Here is an 18,742-nt window from a genome sequence, read left to right on the forward strand (position 1 = left end):
AGGATTACAGGCGTGAGGCACTGTGACAGGCCACGTTCAGTCATTTTAACAATAAGTCACAGAACAATCATTTCCAGTCAATGTTTAGATAATGGCAGAAAATGTGCAATAGGATAGCATGAGGATGACATCTAAGGCAAGAGTGGATAAGATTTAGAGAACCAAAGGGGAAGATGGGGCACAATTGCAAAATGCCAAGAACTGGATCTCAAGATGGAGCATGGATCCAAAAACTGGTAAATGTGAAACAGTATGAACACATAGGAACTGAACATAGGAGATGGTTGTAGGGAAAAATCCAGGTGAGTATTGCTGCATTTCACTAACATGTTACCTACCCTATGCCAGACATTTGAGATACAGTGATGACCCTACATTTCTTTGTTTTTCAGTGTTTGCTTTGATTTCTTTGCACCTGGAATTGGCATGGTCACCCAAGTGCTTCTAGAGAGTGACATGTTTCCTGTTGCAGGCTCTCTTTTATAACACTGTGAGACAGTGATGTTCCTTGCTTTATGTTTTTGTTTTGTTTTGTTTTTCTTGTGCAGGTTGTTTTTCAAGGTCAAATGACTTCAACGTATGAACAGGATGAAGTCATTGCTATTGATGATATATCTTGCAGTTCAGGCTGCTTGCCTGCCAATGGTAAGAACTTTTTCTCTCATTTTGACCTTTTTTGTGTATAAAGATTTCAGTGCAATTTAAGGATTGTAATGACTTTAATCTCCTGTTTATTTTTGTCTGTGTTTTCATGTGGGCTATTTTTCCTTGTTCTAGTACATTGTATAACAGTGACTGGATCTATACTAGGATTTCACTGACTGATGCTGTAAAGAACTGAATGGGATAATTTAGTCTTAGACTTGAAATCTTGTAGCAATGTTTACAGTGGCTAAAGTTAAATCTTAACAAGGTAACTCTGTTCCTTCTAGGAGACTGGGAGAAAACTAGCCTCCATAGACTTGAAATTGTCTTCTTGGACAATTGGTTTGATTATTCTGCTGAAAGATACAAAATAGAGATATTAGTTATAATCTATTTTCTATTTTGACACATCAATAAACCACATATATCAGATGTAAACTTTTATTTCTATTGTTCCTTTGATTATATTAACTGAATAATATTCTATTCTCCATTTGTATTATTCCAAAACAATTCAATATTAAAATTGTAATTAAAATAGCATAAAATATCAAGCTTAATCTAATTATCAAAAAGAATCAGTCATATATATTTCAGGGTTTTTTTCTTTTAAGAATTTTGTTGGCCGGGCGCGGTGGCTCAAGCCTGTAATCCCAGCCCTTTGGGAGGCCGAGACGGGCGGATCACGAGGTCAGGAGATCGAGACCATCCTGGCTAACACAGTGAAACCCCGTCTCTACTAAAAATACAAAAAACTAGCCGGGCGAGGTGGCGGGCGCCTATAGTCCCAGCTGCTCGGGAGGCTGAGGCAGGAGAATGGCATGAACCCGGGAGGCGGAGCTTGCAGTGAGCTGAGATCCGGCCACTGCACTCCAGTCCAGGCGACAGAGCGAGACACCGCCTCAAAAAAAAAAAAAAAAAAAAGAATTTTGTTATACTGTGGCATGTTGCTACAGAATAAAGGTAGCTATTTTGTAGATAAGGCTTCTGAGTTCAATTTAGTACAGAGATATAGTTGTTGTGGTAAATAATATTTCAAGACAAGAAGAGATGTCTTCATCTACTTAAGAAAGACCATAGGATCTTGATATTGGTTTTTAAAAAGTTTTATTTTATTTTCAATTGACACATAATTGTACATATTTATTGGATATTATGTGATGTTAAATACATGTATACATTGTGTGATGATTAAATCGGGGTAATTATTTGTTATCTCAAAAATTTATTTTTTCTTTGTAATAAGAACATTTGAAATTCTCTCTTCTAGTTATTTTGAAATAATATAATATTGTTAACTATACTGTGTAATAGAAAAACAGAATTTATTCCTCTGATCTATCTGTAATTTAATACCCATTGACCAGTTTCTACACACACACCATCCATGCTATTTTCCCCAGCCTCTGGTAACCACTATTCTACCCTGTACTTCTATAAGGTAGCTTTTTGAAAGTTTTGCAAACAAGTAAGATATAGTATTTGTTTTCCTGTGTCTGGTTATTTCATTTAATGTCTTCCAGATTCATCCATATTGTCACAAATGGTAGGCTTTTATTCTTTTTATAGTTAAATAAAAAAGAATTATATTGCTTGTATTTCTTTATCCATTCATCCATTGATGGACACTTAGGTTGATTCCCTATCTTGGCTATCGTGAATAGTTCTGCAGTAAACATGGGAATGCAAAAATCTCTTTGATAGAGGTTGAAATCATATCTCTTTGATTTCATTTTCTTTGGATAAATACTCAGAAGTGGGGTTGATGAATCATTTGGTAGTTCTATTTTCAACTTTTTGAGGAACCTCCATACTGTTCTATATGGTTGTACTAATTTACATTTCTACCGACAGTATATAAGTATTCCCATTTATCCACATCCGCACCAGCATTTGTTAACTTTGACTTTTTGATAATAGCCATTCTGAGAAGTAAGAGATGATATATCATTGTGATTTTAATTTGCATTTCCCTGATGATTAATGATGCTGAGATTTTTTTTCATATTATACTCATTGGTCATTTTTCTGTCTTTTTCTGAGAAATATCTATTGAGGTTTTCTGTCCATTTTCAAATTTGATTATTTGTTTTCTTGAAAATGAGTTGTTTTGAGTTTCTTGTGTATTCTGGGTATTGACCCCATATTAGATGCACAGTTTGCAAACATTGCCTCCGATCCTGTAGGTTGTCTCTTCACTCAGTTGTTTTCTTTGTTGTGCATAAACTTTTTAGTTTGATGTAATCTCGTTTTTTAAAATGATAGGTATTATTTATTTATTTATTTATTTTATGAATGAAATATTTTACATGTTTATGGGGTGCATGTGAGTTTGTTACATGCATAGAATGTATTCAGCCTCCATTTACATTCCCTTTCCACCCACTCACCCTTCACAGCCTCTAGTATCTATCATTCTGTTCTCTATTTCTGTGAGATCAACTCTTTTAGTTTTAACATATCAGTGAGATGTTATTAGTTATTTATTAAATGTTTGCTAGAATTGATTAGTGAAGCCATCAGGGTCTGGGTTGTTCTTTGGTGGGGGACATTTTATTACTAATTCAATCTGTTCAGATTTTCTATTTCTTCAATTTTAGTAGGTTTTGTGTGTCCAGAAATTTATGTATTTCTTCTAGGTTTTCCAGCATATGGTTGTTCATGATGGCTTTTTATGATCTTTTGCATTTCTGTGCAAGTAGTCATAATATCTCCTTGTTCATCTCTCATTTTATTTGAATCTTCTATCTTTTTATCCTTAGTCCAGCTATTGTTTGTCAATTTTGTTTATCTTTTCAAAAAACAACTTTTTGCTTTGTTGTCTTTGGTATTGTTTTGTTTAGTCTCTATTTCATTTAAGTCTGCTCTGATCTTTATTATTTATTTCCTTCTACTAATTTTGGGTTTGGTTTCTTCCTGTGTTTTCTAATTCCTTGAAGTATAACATCTAATATTTTGATGTAGGCATTTATTAAGATAAACTTCTCTCTTAGAATTGCTTTTGCTGTATCCCATAGTTTTGGTAGGTTGTGTGTCTATATTTGTCTCAAGGAATATTTAACTGTTCTTTTTAATTTTATCATTGGCTTATTTTGTTCTTCAAAGGTATGATTAATTTTCGTGTATTTGTATAACTTCCAAAGTTCATTTCGTTGTTGAATGCTAGTTTTATTCCATTGTGGCTGGAAAAGATAATTCATATGATTTTGATTTTTACAGAATTGTTGAGACTTGTTTTGTGGCCTAACATATGATATATCCCGGAGAAAATTCCATGTGCTAATGGAAAAATGTATATTTTGTAATTATTGAGTAGAATGTTCTGCAAATATATTTTAGGTTTATTTGATCTAGAGTTAAGTTTAAATATAATGTTTCTTTGTTCATTTTCTGTCTGAATGATCCATCCATTACTGAAAGTAAGGGATTAAAATCTTTTATTGTATTGCAGTCTATCTATTTCTGTACGTCTAATAATATTTGCTATATATATTGGGAGGTCTAGTTTTGGGTGAATGTATATTTCCAAGTGTTTTATCCTTTTTCTAAATAGATCCCTTTATCATTATATTATGACCATCATTGTCGAGTTTTTCAGTTTTCAAATTAAAGTCTATTTTATATGATATAGTTATAGCTACTGCTGGTCTCTTTTGATTTCTATTTGCATGGAATATTTTTCTTCCATTCCTTTACTTTCTCAGTCTATGGGTATTCTTACAGGTGATGTGAGTCTCTTGTAGGCAACATAGAATTTTGTCTTGTTTTTTAATCCACTTATCCACTCTACATATTTTGAGAATTTAATCCATTTACATTTAATGTTGTTATTGACAGATAAGGCCCTACTCCTTTCCTTTTATTCATTATTTTCTGGTTATTTTGTAGAAATTTGTTTCTTTCTTCTCTTGTTTATCTTTGTGGCTTGGTGCTTTTGTATAGTGATAAGCTTTGATTCTTTTCTATTTCTCATTTGTTTATCTGCTGTAATTTTTTCTCTCTGGTTACCATGGGGCTTACATTAAAAAAATCTTACAGAACACTATTTTAAACTGATAACAACTTAAGCTTGGTTGCATGCAAATATTCTAGAATTCTACTTTCCTCCCACAATTTGTAATTATGTTACCTTAATTTGCATCTTTTTATATTACATATTCTCTAACAACATATTGTAGCTGTGGTTATCATTGATGATTTTGACTTTTACTCATCATCCTAGAGATTTGAAAGATTATATAACACCATTACAATAATTAAGTATTCTGAATTCAATTATAAATTTACCTCTACAAGTAAGTTTTATATTTTCATAGGATTTCATAGTAATAATGAATATCCTTTTATTTCCAGTTAAAACACTCCCTTAAGCATTTTTTGTAAGACCAGTATAGTGGTGATTAATTCCCTCAGCTTTTGCTTGTCTGTAAAATACTTTTTTCTCCTTAATTTCCAAAGAATAGCTTTACAGATAGTATGTTCTTGGCTAACAGTTTCTTTTTCTTTTAGAACTTTGAATATATCGTTCCATTCTGTCCTGGCCTGCGTAGTTTCTGCTGAGAAATCTGTTCATAGTCTAATGAATTCCTATAGATATGATTTGATGCTCTTCTCTTGCTAACTTTTAGAATTACCTATTTGTCTTTGACTTTTGGTAATATGATTATAATGTGTCTTAAAGAGGACATCTCTATGTTGAATCTAATGGAGACTTTGGGCTTTCTGTATATGGAAGTTCATATTTCTCCCAAGGCTTGGGAGGTTTTTAAACTATTATTTTAATAAGATTACTGTGCCTTTCTTCATCTTTTTTCCATCTGGAAATTGTATAATGCAAAACTTTGTCTGCTTAATGATTTCCCATAGGTCACATTGACTTTGCTTGCTGTTTTTCATTCTCTCTTCTTTCTTTTTTTCCCTCCTAAGCTATTTCAAAAGACTTGTCTTCAAGTTCAAGGATTCAGAAAATCCTTGTTCTACTAGGCTGTTATTGACATCCTCAATTGTATTTTTTGTTTCATTAGTTGATATCCCCTGCTACAAGATTTCTGTCTTATAAATGATATCTCTTTGTTGAATTAATTATTGAACCCATGAATTATTTTTCTAATTTTGTTGAACTGTCTGTATTCTCTTTTATCGCACCGAGTTACCTTAAGATTATTATTTTGAATTCCTTTTTGGGCAATTTATAAATTTCCATTTTGGTCGGAGTCAAGTACTGGAGAGTTACTGTGTTTCTTTGGTGGTATCATGTTTCTTTGCTTTTCTGTATTTCTTATTTCCCTATGTTGATATCTGTGCAACTGGTGGAATAATTGCTCCTTCCAATTTTATAGAATGGCTTTCAGGGGGAAATATTTTCACCTGTGTTTTAGAATATTGGTTAGGTAGGGTACCTTGGTTGCACATGTGCTTTAGAGTATTGGTTAGGTAGGGTACACTGATTTTGGTTCCAGGTGGACACAGTAAGGTAGTCGCTGAGCAATTTCTTCAGCTGTAGTCAACATCAGTAATACCTGAAGGTGTCTCATTGGTTAGGTTGTGGGAGTTTGTGCAGCTCCTTGGACAAGCCTCCCCACTGGAGGTGGGGATGCTGGGCTGTTCTGAATGCCAAGTGTATGTGAGAGCTGCTCTGTTACTGGGTCAAGTGTTACCTCCCGGTCGGGGACAGAAATGCTGGGCTGTTTTGTGTATTGAGGGTTTTTCAGGGCTGCTCCACTTTGGATGTGGCTTCTTTGCTGATGTTGACTACAGCTTGGATGTGGCTTCTTTGCTGATGTTCATGGTGCCAGACTGTTTTACATACAAGGATACATTGGGACTGCTGTATCTCCGGTCAGTCATGACCTCCCTAGTTGGCAAGATTGCCTATAATTTGGAGGGGCAAGACATCTCATAAGCTTGGCCACTGGGGTTGTAGCAGTACCACTAGGTATAGGCTTCAAATAGCTGGGATGGTGTGCTGCATCCACTTGAACTGGAAGGTTGGAGTGTCTGCTGGCAGTTTATTCACAGAAGTAGAGAGCTATAGCTTCTTGGATGGAGAATGGTGCACTACCATGTGTGAGCACAGTGTAGTGCCATCAGATCCTCATAGATGGGGAGATGCAGTGGCTACTGGACCCCAGAGAAAGATGCACTCTAGCCATGGCTCCAGCCTCAAGATAGCACTTTATAGCAGCAGTATAGATCATGGAAAAGAAGGCACAGTGTGGGCTCCTTCTTTGGAGTAGCATAACCATGTCAACTTCTGGCAGTGATCTTAGACTGGGCTTAGGGCCTGTGATGACCACAGAGTTCTATAGCATCAAAAACTGTGGCAACTGATCTTTGATGGGGGATGCTGGGGGACTCCTGCTTTCCCTCCCTTCCTCCCTTCCTTCCTTTGACAGAGTCTCGCTCTGTCACCCAGGCTGGAGTGCAGTGGCACAATCTCGGCTCACAGCAAACTCTACCTCCCAGGTTCACGCCATTCTCCTGCCTCAGCCACCCGAGTAACTGGGACTACAGGGCCCCCCCACCACGCCTGGCTTTTTGTATTTTTAGTAGAGATGGGGTTTCACCCTGTTAGCCATGATGGTCTCGATCTGCTGACTTCGTGATCTGCTCGCCTCGGCCTCCCAAAGTGCTGGGATTACAGATGTGAGCCGAGCCACCGCCACTGGCCCCTGCTTACCTTTTATTTGCAAGGATAATTACTTCTGATTTCAAGCTACTCCCAACTGGGGAGACAGGGCAGTAAAAATAGGGTATTTTCTTCCATTTTCTAGGAATCGATTCTGAGTCTCCATGCTCTAGAGGGTCACTGCTATTCCCCTGCAACACTCTGGTGCCTTCCCTCAACTACTGTAGTCAAAATGTGCTTGTTTATTCATTGTTTTAGTCCTTTTTAGTGGAGGGAAAATACATTAGGCATCTCTAGTCAGTTGACTTGCTTACATTATTCCTGTCTGTGCTTGGGTTTTTAACATCTCTTCTGTTAGTATAAAAGCTTACAGATAGATGTTTCTTGCCATGTGGACCAAGCCTGGGTTTTATAGAAGCTGGTGACAGTCGCTTCTAACACTGAACATATAAAGTTCCTGTTTGCTTTCATATTTTTAGTGGTCAGCGTTTATCAGGTGAGAAATCACTATATGCTACATTTAAAAGTAGATAAATTGAAATAGAGAACTTTAAGGGAACAGATTATAACCCCCCTGCCTCATACCTAGAAGTAAATAATTAAAGTATTATCCTCAGTGTCTTTTTACTGTTAGAAAATAACATTTATTGGACTTATCAAAAGGGATACAATGTATCAATAGAGAATATATGGTTAACTGAAGGCATTGCAGCCTCTACTGCTGACAGATTTGTTATTTATAATCTTCTCTAAGTCTCCCTCTTCTGTCACTTTGCATGGCATTCCTGGGTCCAGAGCAAAGCCAGCTTAGTTTTAATGAGACATCTGGTTCTTGACCCTGATCCCTTCAGCAATGTCTTTATATATCTCAATTTTATAGTTTCTGCAGAGGTCAGGGTCTGTCAAACAAAACGATCCCTGACTAGCGTACTAGTGTTATTCATTGGCTAATTCATAGTCTGGCTAATCATGTTCAAAGGAGAAAAAGGCAAGGAAATCACCTATTGACTGGACTTTCCTACTGTAGGGAAGTTAGGAATAGGTTGCTGCCATTGAAACTGTATTTGCATTACAAATTTACAAACACACATGCTTGGGAGTTGAGATGGCCTGTAATAAGATTCTGCTATCATGTTAGATATAAATGTTTCTCTATCTTTGGCCCTGGGAACTAAAGCCATTTCCTTAATTACCCATTATCTATATACTGGGACAAAGACCAAGTAGATGGGCCATCATATATATTCAGAAGACAAATGTCAGATTTGTAGTAAGTATTTAAGTAAGTGCTAAAAATTAAGTAGCATTAAATTGCCAAGTACTGTAAAATCACTGCAGAAGTATAAAAGCTATCATAGTACAAGTGAGACTTCAGAAAGATGAATATTCAAAGGAAAATTGTGATTCAATAGAAAAACATGAGTATCAACAATTTCTAAGATATTTGTTCTAGACATTATTATAACCATAATGTATTTGAGGTGGTATGGAAATGAAATTTACTAAAGATGAGGCATCAATAAATTTTAAGGCTCATTTATTACCCGAGCCTTTCACATGAATATGAAATTTACATAACATGACAGGCTTTGGGACTGGAGAGGAGGACTTTGAAATCTAAGACTGAAGTCATCAATGAATATGGGAAGTAGACCTACATGTATGACAGAGGGCAATAAGCTGAATATCTTGAACCAAGATGTTTGCACACATTCAAAGATAAATACTTGTGTTGAAGCAACATCGGGGATTTAGATGAACTGCAACCCTATTTTTAGGCTTTGCCTTATGGGGCATTGCAAACGATGTCATCTCCTGGGAAAAAAAGCTGCAAACGAAGTGGTTTTCTTATGGAGAAAGCCAGGATTCAGATGAGGTCACCTGGTATGTTCTTTGAAGATGAGGACACAGAGACTTGTTTCTGTTTTTGTTTTTTGAATAAAATAAGGATTGAGGGCATATTTACATTTTTGGGAGGAAAACATAGCAGCATGAAGATTAATAATAGAGGAAAAACATAAAGCATTATGGGATGAGATTGGCACTTGACTGGGGCTGCACTTTGTAAATGGCAGAAATGTGAGAGATTGTAAAATTAAGTAGCATTAAATTGCCAAGTGGGACTCTCTAGCCAAGTTCAGGCACTGTCGTAACAGACTAAACCTAGTTAATCATCAGAATCACATCGGGGAGTGATTGATTCTGGGCTTCACTCCAGTGATAGATGGGAATCACTGTGAGTGGAGCCTGAATTTTAAATAAGATTCTCAGGATATATATAATTTTTATTTATGAAGCCACTGGAGCCCAGGACTAGCATTTGGGAACAGGTCTGGTATCATGCTGGTGATTGAACTTGGGGCAGAGTCCCAGCTAACTAGAATGAATAGTTTTAGTTTCGTGCAATCCTGGTGGTGGTGGTTGCGGCAGGGGTGGAGGGAGCATCGGACATGCAATCCAGCATCTTCTGGACATCGTCATCAGAAAATCCTATTCCTATGGAGGGTAGGTATAGAGCTTCTTGAATTTGGATGCAAGAAAACAGGCAAGTTTACTTAAATTACTTAAGGAAATGGAGGAGATAATTATGGCAAAGTTTCATCAGTCCCAATACTGTTAGAGTCAAGGATCAAGGAATTTATTTTTTTGTATTTGCCTTATTACCTTATGCTTGTCACTTTATGGCTATAAGGTGATGGTTAAAGGCCTGTACATCTCAAATTTTGGGCAGGAAGAAGGCATAAATAAGAAGGGGCAATGTTTTTGGCCACATCATTGGCTTGACTATTTTATCTGGATAACTTTAGTTGCTAGGCGGGCTAACAAAACTGAATATTTAGCTTTTAGCTTTTGGAACAGAGATAAGCAAGGAGAACAGATTTATGAGTGGAATAAGCAAACATATTTGCTACAGAAACTGAAAATCAACATGTTTAGAAGTAAATTCCATTTTTTTTTCAAAATCTGTTCCCTCTCATTCATTCCCTGTTTTAGTCATTAGTAGTTATTTTGTCTCACTCAAAAAGCTAAGAGTCATTTTTACATATTCTTCTCTTTTTTTCACCCTTATATCAATTTGGCTAAAAAATATTATTGAGAGAATGTCCTACCTTATTTCTTAAATTTTCTCCTCTTATTTATTACTATTATTTATCTAACCCTGACTTTGTCCCAGCCCACATTTTCTTTTTTCTGTGGGATACTTTTTAATGTATTTTAATGTATTCTACTCAACAGTCTACTTCCAACAGATTATACTTTATAACAGACACCTATGGCCAGGTCTCTACTTCTCATAAATCCATCAGTAAGTCTTATTGCCTCCAGGACAGAATTCAAATATTTTATCATGATATTAGCTTCTCATGATACTGCTCTTTTTCAGTAGTCCAATGTCCTCCTTCACAATTCCCCCAAGAATCCCATATTCTGGTCAAAACAAATTACTTGCGAGTTCAGCAACACAGGGTCCTCTAATTCTTGGGTGTTATGCAAACCTCTTTTCCTCTGCCTGAAAGCTTCATTTCATGACTTTTCTTTTTCTTCTTCTTCTCATTTTTCCTCTCCTTCACCTCTCCCTATCCTCAACCTTCTCTTCCCTCTTTTCTCCCCATTTTTCTCCCCTCTGTCGTCCTCCTACATTTCCCCTCCCTCCTTCCTTTACCTCCCTTTCCCTCTTCCTCTCCTTTCCTTTTTCTTCCTTCTTCTCCCTTCTGCCTTCTTTGTTCCTTCCTTTTCTTTTTTCCTTTTGTTCTTTTTTTTTTAATATGCTCAGGTTTCTGAGCATAAGTTTCTTGTGAGCTGAGTTTTCTTGTGCAGGTAATTTTCCCTTATAGACTATCCCTCCACACTGCCACTGCCCGACTCCCCCACCCGCCACACACACACACGTTTATTGATTTATCTCCTAGACTAAATTCTAAGTGCCTTGAGGCATAGTTCCTATCCTGTCTAATTCACTTGTGGAACCCTAGAACAGAACAAGCACTTCATGAATAGAGATTGACCAAATGATCGAACAGAGAACATGTGCAGTTATTCAAATGCCAAATATTTGAGATTTTGGATGATTTCTTCTTCCTTGTGAGATATGTGTGCTCCATTCCATAAAAAAACAGATTTAAATAAAATATCAGGGGAAAATGTTTTTAACAGTACTTACATTTGTGCTGAGAATATTATATTATTTCTAGGTTTTTGTTTTAGTATGAAAAATGAAGCTAGGTCCTCAAACTACATAAGGAGGCTTTATTGAAGGAGAATTAATCTGGGCCAACCATTTCCCATATTTTAATAAACATACAGATGCTTTTGCCACATTATAACAGAAATATTGTATTTAGAAATGAGTGGACTTAAAGAAAATAAGTGGAGTTAAGTTCTAGCATAGCCGTCTTTTGATAAATCTTTTTGGTTTATTGAAATGATTGTTTAGGAGGCTGAGGTGGGTGGATCACTTGAGGTCAGGAATTCGAGACCAGCCTGGCCAACATGGTGAAACCCCATCTCTACTAAAAATACAAAAATTAGCTGGACATGGTGGCGCACACATGTAATCCCAGCTACACTGGAGGCTGAGGCAGGAGAATCACTTGAACTGAGGAGGCGGAGGTTGTAGTGTGCTGAGATGGTACCACTGCACTCCAGCCTGGGTGACAAAACAAGACTCTGTCCTGGAAAGAAAAGAAAAACATATTTAGGTTTCCTAAAAATACTTCTTTTCTTCTTTCTTCAAACCAATATACCTTTCAAATTTTTTTCTATTTTTTTTAATGACACTAGGAAATGATTGTATTAACTGTGTTATTTTTGTTCCCTGTATTCTGATGCAGTGAAATCTGGGGTCTTGGTGAACCTGGAGGGGTCTCACAGGGTAAGCTTATTCCTAGAGATAGTAAACAGCTAACCCCTTTCACTTAACCAGTGTGCTTTTCAAATACAAATCAACAAATCCAGAGCCCCCATCCGCATCCACTTCCTCTATTGTTGGGCTTTCACATACCCGGGCCACTACGCACCTGCCTTACACACCCCAGGGCTAGTATATTAGTCTATTATGGCTGCCGTAACAAAGTACCTCAGACTGTGTTACTCAAACAACAGAAATTTATTTTCTCTTGATTCTTGAGGCCAGACATCTGAGTTCTAAATGTCAGCAGGATTGATTGAGTGTTGTGTCCTTTCTTCTTGGCTTATAGATGGCTGTCTTCTCCCTGTGTCTTCACATGGTCATTCTATACCTGACTATGACCTACATTCTAGTTATAAATACACCAGCCAAATTGGATCAGGGCCACCCTGTTACCTCATTTTACCTTAGTTAGCTCTATAAAGGACATATTTTCAAATACAGTCTCTTTCAGAAGTACTTTGGGTTAGCACTTCAACATCGGAATTTCGGGAGGCGTGATTTGGCCCATAATAACCAAGTTCCAGACAACTAGAAACAGCTTCTGTGTTCTAGGGCCTGCTGACATCATTTAAACTAGCCAGTCCTAGGCCTACTAACCTTGCCTCCCTTGCTTCTCCTAGAAACCAGAAGAAAGTTTCTGGCCCACATTTCATTCCTCTTCCTCTGCCTCCTGACTGACGCACGCTGGGACTTTCCCATGTGCTCCCTCTTCTTGGAGAGGGAGTGAGTGTCTAGAGACACCCAAGATGAGGTCTATATTCTGGGTGACCAAATAATCTGTATAACAGACCCCCATGACATGAATTTCCTATATAACAAACCTGCACATGTATCCCGAAGTTAAAATTAAAGCTGCTTTTTTTTTTTTTTTTTAAAGAAAAAACAACTCATAGAGCTGAATACTGGAAAATAGGAACTTTACCATATGTAAATTTATAAATAATTTGAAAATGAAATGACCAATTTCTAAAGTTGAAAAATTCTGATGATGAGGAAGTTTATAATATATAGCTTATTTATTATACTGTCATTTATGAAAATGAAACTATTATTTTACCATATATATTTCTCTTTACTATAAAAAAATATATCATAAGGTCAGGAGTTCGAGACCAGCCTGGCCAACATGGTGAAACCCTGTATCTACTAAAAATATAAAAATTAGCCAGGTGTGGTGGTGCATGCCTGTAATCCCAGCTACTGGGGAGGCTAAGACAGGAGAATCGCTTGAACCCAGGAGGCAGAAGTTGCAGTGAGCAGAGACCACAGCACTGCACTCCAGCCTGGGTGACAGGGTGAGACTCCGTCTCAAAAGAAAGAACAAAAAAGTACATATAAGCTATTTTATTTATAAAACTGCTTAGTATTAGGTATTTTTGCAGTGTCTGAACACTTTGCAAGTTAGACAATAAAACTAATTTTTCAATATGAAAGAAATTGTTGAGACTATTTTCAGATTTTCAAACAATACCATTCTAACCTCTGCCCCTTCCAAGATGTGAAAATTTATTGTACATTTATTGAAAAGAGGATCACTTTAGATTTTACCAAAGTAGCTAGTAAGAAAAAAAAAACAAGACTTGCTATTGTGATTAAATAAGAACGTGTTCAATCACTGATTCTTGAATAATACTGATTCCTAAAGAAACAGCTGATTATAATTTTGTATAATGATTTCATGCAGTGGCTCATAATCAGAATATTGTGAATATTCTGTGAATATTTTTAGATTGGTTTTTTAGGACTTTGCCTAAGTCTCATATGCAAATCCCTCAAATGTATCAATCATCCCTTTATTAGAATCTGAATGATGCATATGTATTATCCAGTTAAATAACTAAGGACTTTTTTAATTTTAGTTGCTTCCAGTTTTCTTTTAAGAGACAGTAACTGTTCCTTGAAATCCACTACTAATTAAGGAAAATTGACAAATTGTCTAAAACCTCTGGAATAAAAACTGGATGTCAGTTATAACTTTTACCTCAATGGCCTTGAGACTTGGACTTCATTTTCTACCCTCAGACAGTCTGGACAATTTCATTTAATCGGTTTGTACCAGATAATATTTGAAGGATGGCAGGCCCTAGACATGTGGCTTCAGTGGTATAGACACCTTGAAAGGGTTGGCAAAGCTTCATTCCACTAATCATGTATCATTGATGGAGGATTGGAAAACCCCTAAAATAATATTCTACAGCCAGATTGTGGTACAATGTAAGAATAAGAGAAAGAGAGTTGGGCGTGGTGGCTCACGCCTGTAATCCCAGCACTTTGGGAGGCCGAGGTGGGCAGATCACCTAAGGTCAGGAGTTCGAGACCAGCCTCAACCTGGCCAACATGATGAAACCTTTCTCTACTTAAAATACAAAAATTAGCCAGGTGTGGTGGCATGCACCTGTAATCCCAGCTACTTGGGAGGCTGAGGCAGGAGAATTGCTTGAACCTGGGAGATGGAGGTTGTAGTGAGCCAAGATTGTGCCACTGTACTCCAGCCAGCCTGGGCAACAGAGTGAGACTCTGTCTCAAAAACAAACAAACAAACAAAAAAAACGGGGAGAGGAGAGAGGGAAGGAGGGAAAATTAATGTGAATATAAATAACTGACATATTTAAATAGCTTTGAGCTCTGGGATTGAATGCACTAAAATAAAAAGAGCTGTCCAGTTTTATTGATCAACAATTTACGCATGCCAGGCCAAAATACAAACTCATATGCCACTGTTTTTATGGTTGTAAATTCCAGTTTTCAGGCCCAAGTTAGTACAAGTGGTAGACCCTGGCGAAAGAAATTTAATACATTTGACAAAAGCTATGTTTTAATTCCATGCAATTTGTACTCAACTGTTTTGCTTTTTTGTTTGTAGTACTTCTGAGTGTTTTTTTTTTTGTCTAGTATAAATAGTGACAAATTAGAGATAATATACAACATTTAATTCAACTATGACCAATATTTAGTTATGTAGCTCTAGGGATAGCAGATTTGTAGCTATTATATGAATCTACAAAAATTACAGTTTTAATTGTTTCATAGTAATCATTATTGTGCAATCTTAGCTTCATTTATCACCAACATTCCCTTAATTGCATATGCAGCTTTATTTTCAGTGGATCTTACATTCAAGAGGATTTGCATATTCATCATTTGTAAACTCCCATTATGAGAAACCAGATTGTGGATACATTCATAAATCATTTCCATAACCAATTGCTTCAGTTTTAACACAAATAAAAGTGAAAATGATGTATATTGAGTCTACAGTCTTTTAAAAATTTTCATCAGGTTGTTCTTAGGTCATTTATGCATTTATCAAACAAGTATACATTGAGCATCTATTATGCCAATAATTTTTTTAGGTAGTGGTGTGATAGCAGTGAAAAAACAAATAGTAATCTTTGCATTCTCCAAGCTTACAACTTAGGCAGAAAAATGATACTAAGCAAATAAATAATAGAGTTTATGTCAAGTGGTGATATTTGCTATGGAGAACAGTAAAGCAAAAAACTGTGAGAAGAAGTTCCAGAAATGAGGATGAGATGGAGGATGGAGGTCATAAAATGTAGTTAGATTCTGGATGCGTTTTATTGATAATGTGGAAATTTGCTGATGGATTGCATGTTTGGTGAGAGAGAGAGAAAGAGATGAGTCTTGGAAGACGCCCAATTTCTCACCTTCACTCACCTCATATTTAACTTTTTTAAGTTAAATATGAGATTTGGCAATATAGAGGTCAATCTTGATATATGCAGTTTCAGGGGAGTGGTAAAGGTGACAAAAAACAAACAAAGAAGGAATAAAATACTGATCTGTGCTACAACATGGATGAGCCTCAGAAACATTTTGCTGAGTGAAAGAAGCCAAGCACAAAGGCTACAGCCTCCATGATTCCATTTAAATTGTCAGTATGTTCACATTAAAATATATAATCTGAGAAAAATAGCCAAAGAATAGAGGAAACAAGCCATGTGAATATTAGATATGTTGACAAAAAGAGTCAAGCTCTGTAAAATATTAAAGGAGATTTATTCTGAGCCAAACATGAGTGACCAATGGGTCATGACACAGTCCTCAGGAGATCCTGAGAACAGATGCCCAAGGTGGCCGGGCTACAGGTTGGTTTTATACAATTTAGGGAGACATAAAATATCAATCAATGCATGCAAGATGTACATTGGTTGAGTTTAGAAAGGCAGAACAACTGAAAGAGGGGGCTTCCAGGTCATAGGTGGATTCAAAGATCTTCTGATTGACCATTGGTTGAGTTATTATCTAAAGACCTGTAATATAGGAAGTCATTCTAGGTTACAGTAAGAAGTGGTGGAGATCAAGGTTTTATCATGTAGATGAAGCCTCCAGGTAGCAAGCTTCAGAGAGAATAGACCGTAGATGTTTCTTATCAGACTTAGTTTGTTCTACCAGTAATTGCAAAAGGGAGGAGGGTATAATGAGGCATGTCTGGCTTCACTTTCCCATCATGGCCTGAACCAATTTTACAGGTTAACTTTGGAATGTCCATGGATGAGAGGAGGGTCCATTCAGATGGCTGGGTGCTTAGGGTTTAATTTTTTCATTTATAGATCCAGTGATAAATGCAAGACCTTGAGGAAAGAGGCCTTGGTTTATATGAGGAAGGTCATAGTAAAGCATTCATGTTTACTTCATGTAGGATGAAAACCCATGGAAGAGCAGAGGAGACATGATCTGACCCACATATCTAAGATTATAGTGGAGCAAGGACAACCACAGGAAGAAAAAGTAAGAAGTTACTAAGACGATCAAGAAAGAGATGGTGTTTCCTGAGCCAGAGTTGGTAGTAGTAGTGGAGGTCATAAAATGTAGTTAGATTCTGGATGTGCTTTATTGATAATGCAGAAATTTGCTGATGGATTGCATGTTTGGTGAGAGAGAGAGAGAAATAGATGAGTCATGGAAGACTCCCAATTTCTTGCCTTAACTAGAAGGATGGGATTTCATTAACTGGGATAAGAAAGGCTGTGGGAAGAGTAAGTTTAGGTTGAGAAAAATCAGAAGTTTATTTGAGATAGTAACTGCCCACGGGGTTCACCTTGCCCACTGCCTCGAAAGAGCCAATTGATCAAGACAGGGGAATTGCAATAGAGAAAGAGTAATTCACGCAGAGCCAGCTGTGTGGGAGACCGGAGTTATATTAACATTCAAATCAATCTCCCTGAGCATTCAGGGAGCAGAGTTTTTAAGGATAACTTGGTGGGCAGGGGGAAGCCACTGAGCCAGGAGTGCTGACTGGTCAGAGATGAAATCGCAGGGAGTCGGAGCTGTCTTCTTGTGCTCAGTCAGTTCCTAGGATGAGGCCGCAAGATCAGATGAGCCAGTTTATTGACCTGGGTGTTGCCAGTTGATCCATCAAGTGCAGGGTCTGCAAAATATGTCAATCATTGATCTTAGGAGCAGTTTAGGGAGGGTCAGAATCTTATGGCCTCCAGCTGCATGACTCCAAACCCATAATTTCTAATCTTGTGGCTAATGTTAGTCCTACAAAGGCCATCTAGTCCCCAGGCAAGAAGGAGTTCTGCTTTGGGAAAGGGCTGTTACCAACTTTATTTAAACTATAAACTAAGTTCCTCCCAAAGTGAGTCCAGCCTACACCCAGGAATGAGCAAGGACAGCTTGGAAGGTAGAAGTAAGATGGAGTCAATTAAGTTAGATCTCTTTCACTGTCTCAGTTATACTTTTGCAAAGGTGGTTTCAAGATTTAGAGCTATTTCTGTGACCTGAGGGAAGAGGCTTAAGTCAGTAACAGGATACTGCTGGAGTGTAGAGTTGGAGTCCAGCAAAAATTTTGGGCCTGAGGTATAATTTTATGAGTCCTCAGTGTTTAGGAAAGGATTTAATGGCATGTGACTAGGTGATATTAACAAGGTTGTGGGTTTGTAAAGAGGAGAAGAGATGGAAGGACTGAGCTTTGAGGCAGTCTCATGTTGAGCAGATGAGGGAAAACCACAAGAGAGACTGAGAAAAAAATAGCTGGCAACACGAGCAGAAAACCAGAAGAGAGTTTTATGCAAAAGCCTCATGAAGAAAATATTTCAAGAAAAAGGGAGAGAGCAGCTCTGTCCAATAATAATGATATGTCAAGTATGTTGATGAAAAAAAGTTAAATACGAGATTTAGCAATATAGAGGTCAATCTTGATATATGCAGTTTCAGGGGAGTGGTAAAGGTGACCAAAAACAAACAAAGAAGGAATAAAATACTGATCCGTGTTACAGCATGGATGAACCTCAAAAACATTTTGCTGAGTGAAAGAAGCCAAGCACAAAGGCTACAACCTCCATAATTCCATTTGTGTGAAATAGCCAGAGGTGGAAATCCATAGAGATAGAAATCAGATGTAGTGGCTGCCAGGGGAGGGGGGGAGAAGAGAGGACGGTGAAGTGACTGAGGGGTACAAGTGATGAAAATGTCTTGGAATTAGGTAGTTTGATAATTGCACAGCATTGCAGATTTAATAAAAGCCACTGACTTGTACGCTTTTTTTTTTGATCGAAGCAGAATTTTGCTCTTGTTGCCCAGGCTAGAGT

The 18,742-nt window shown here is 37.1% G+C and overlaps 1 protein-coding gene across 1 annotated transcript in view; it reads left to right on the forward strand.

Annotated features, from left to right (window-relative positions):
• MALRD1 (MAM and LDL receptor class A domain containing 1) overlaps window positions 1-18,742 on the forward strand; it is a 702,910-nt gene that overhangs the window by 52,274 nt on the left and 631,894 nt on the right. The window contains 1 exon segment of the mRNA XM_033209380.1: window positions 549-645. Within this exon segment, the coding sequence (XP_033065271.1) occupies window positions 549-645 (97 nt within the window).

The sequence above is a fragment of the Trachypithecus francoisi genome, unplaced genomic scaffold (assembly GCF_009764315.1).
Source record: "Trachypithecus francoisi isolate TF-2019V2 unplaced genomic scaffold, Tfra_2.0 Lachesis_group9, whole genome shotgun sequence".
In the NCBI taxonomy this organism is placed as follows: domain Eukaryota; kingdom Metazoa; phylum Chordata; class Mammalia; order Primates; family Cercopithecidae; genus Trachypithecus; species Trachypithecus francoisi.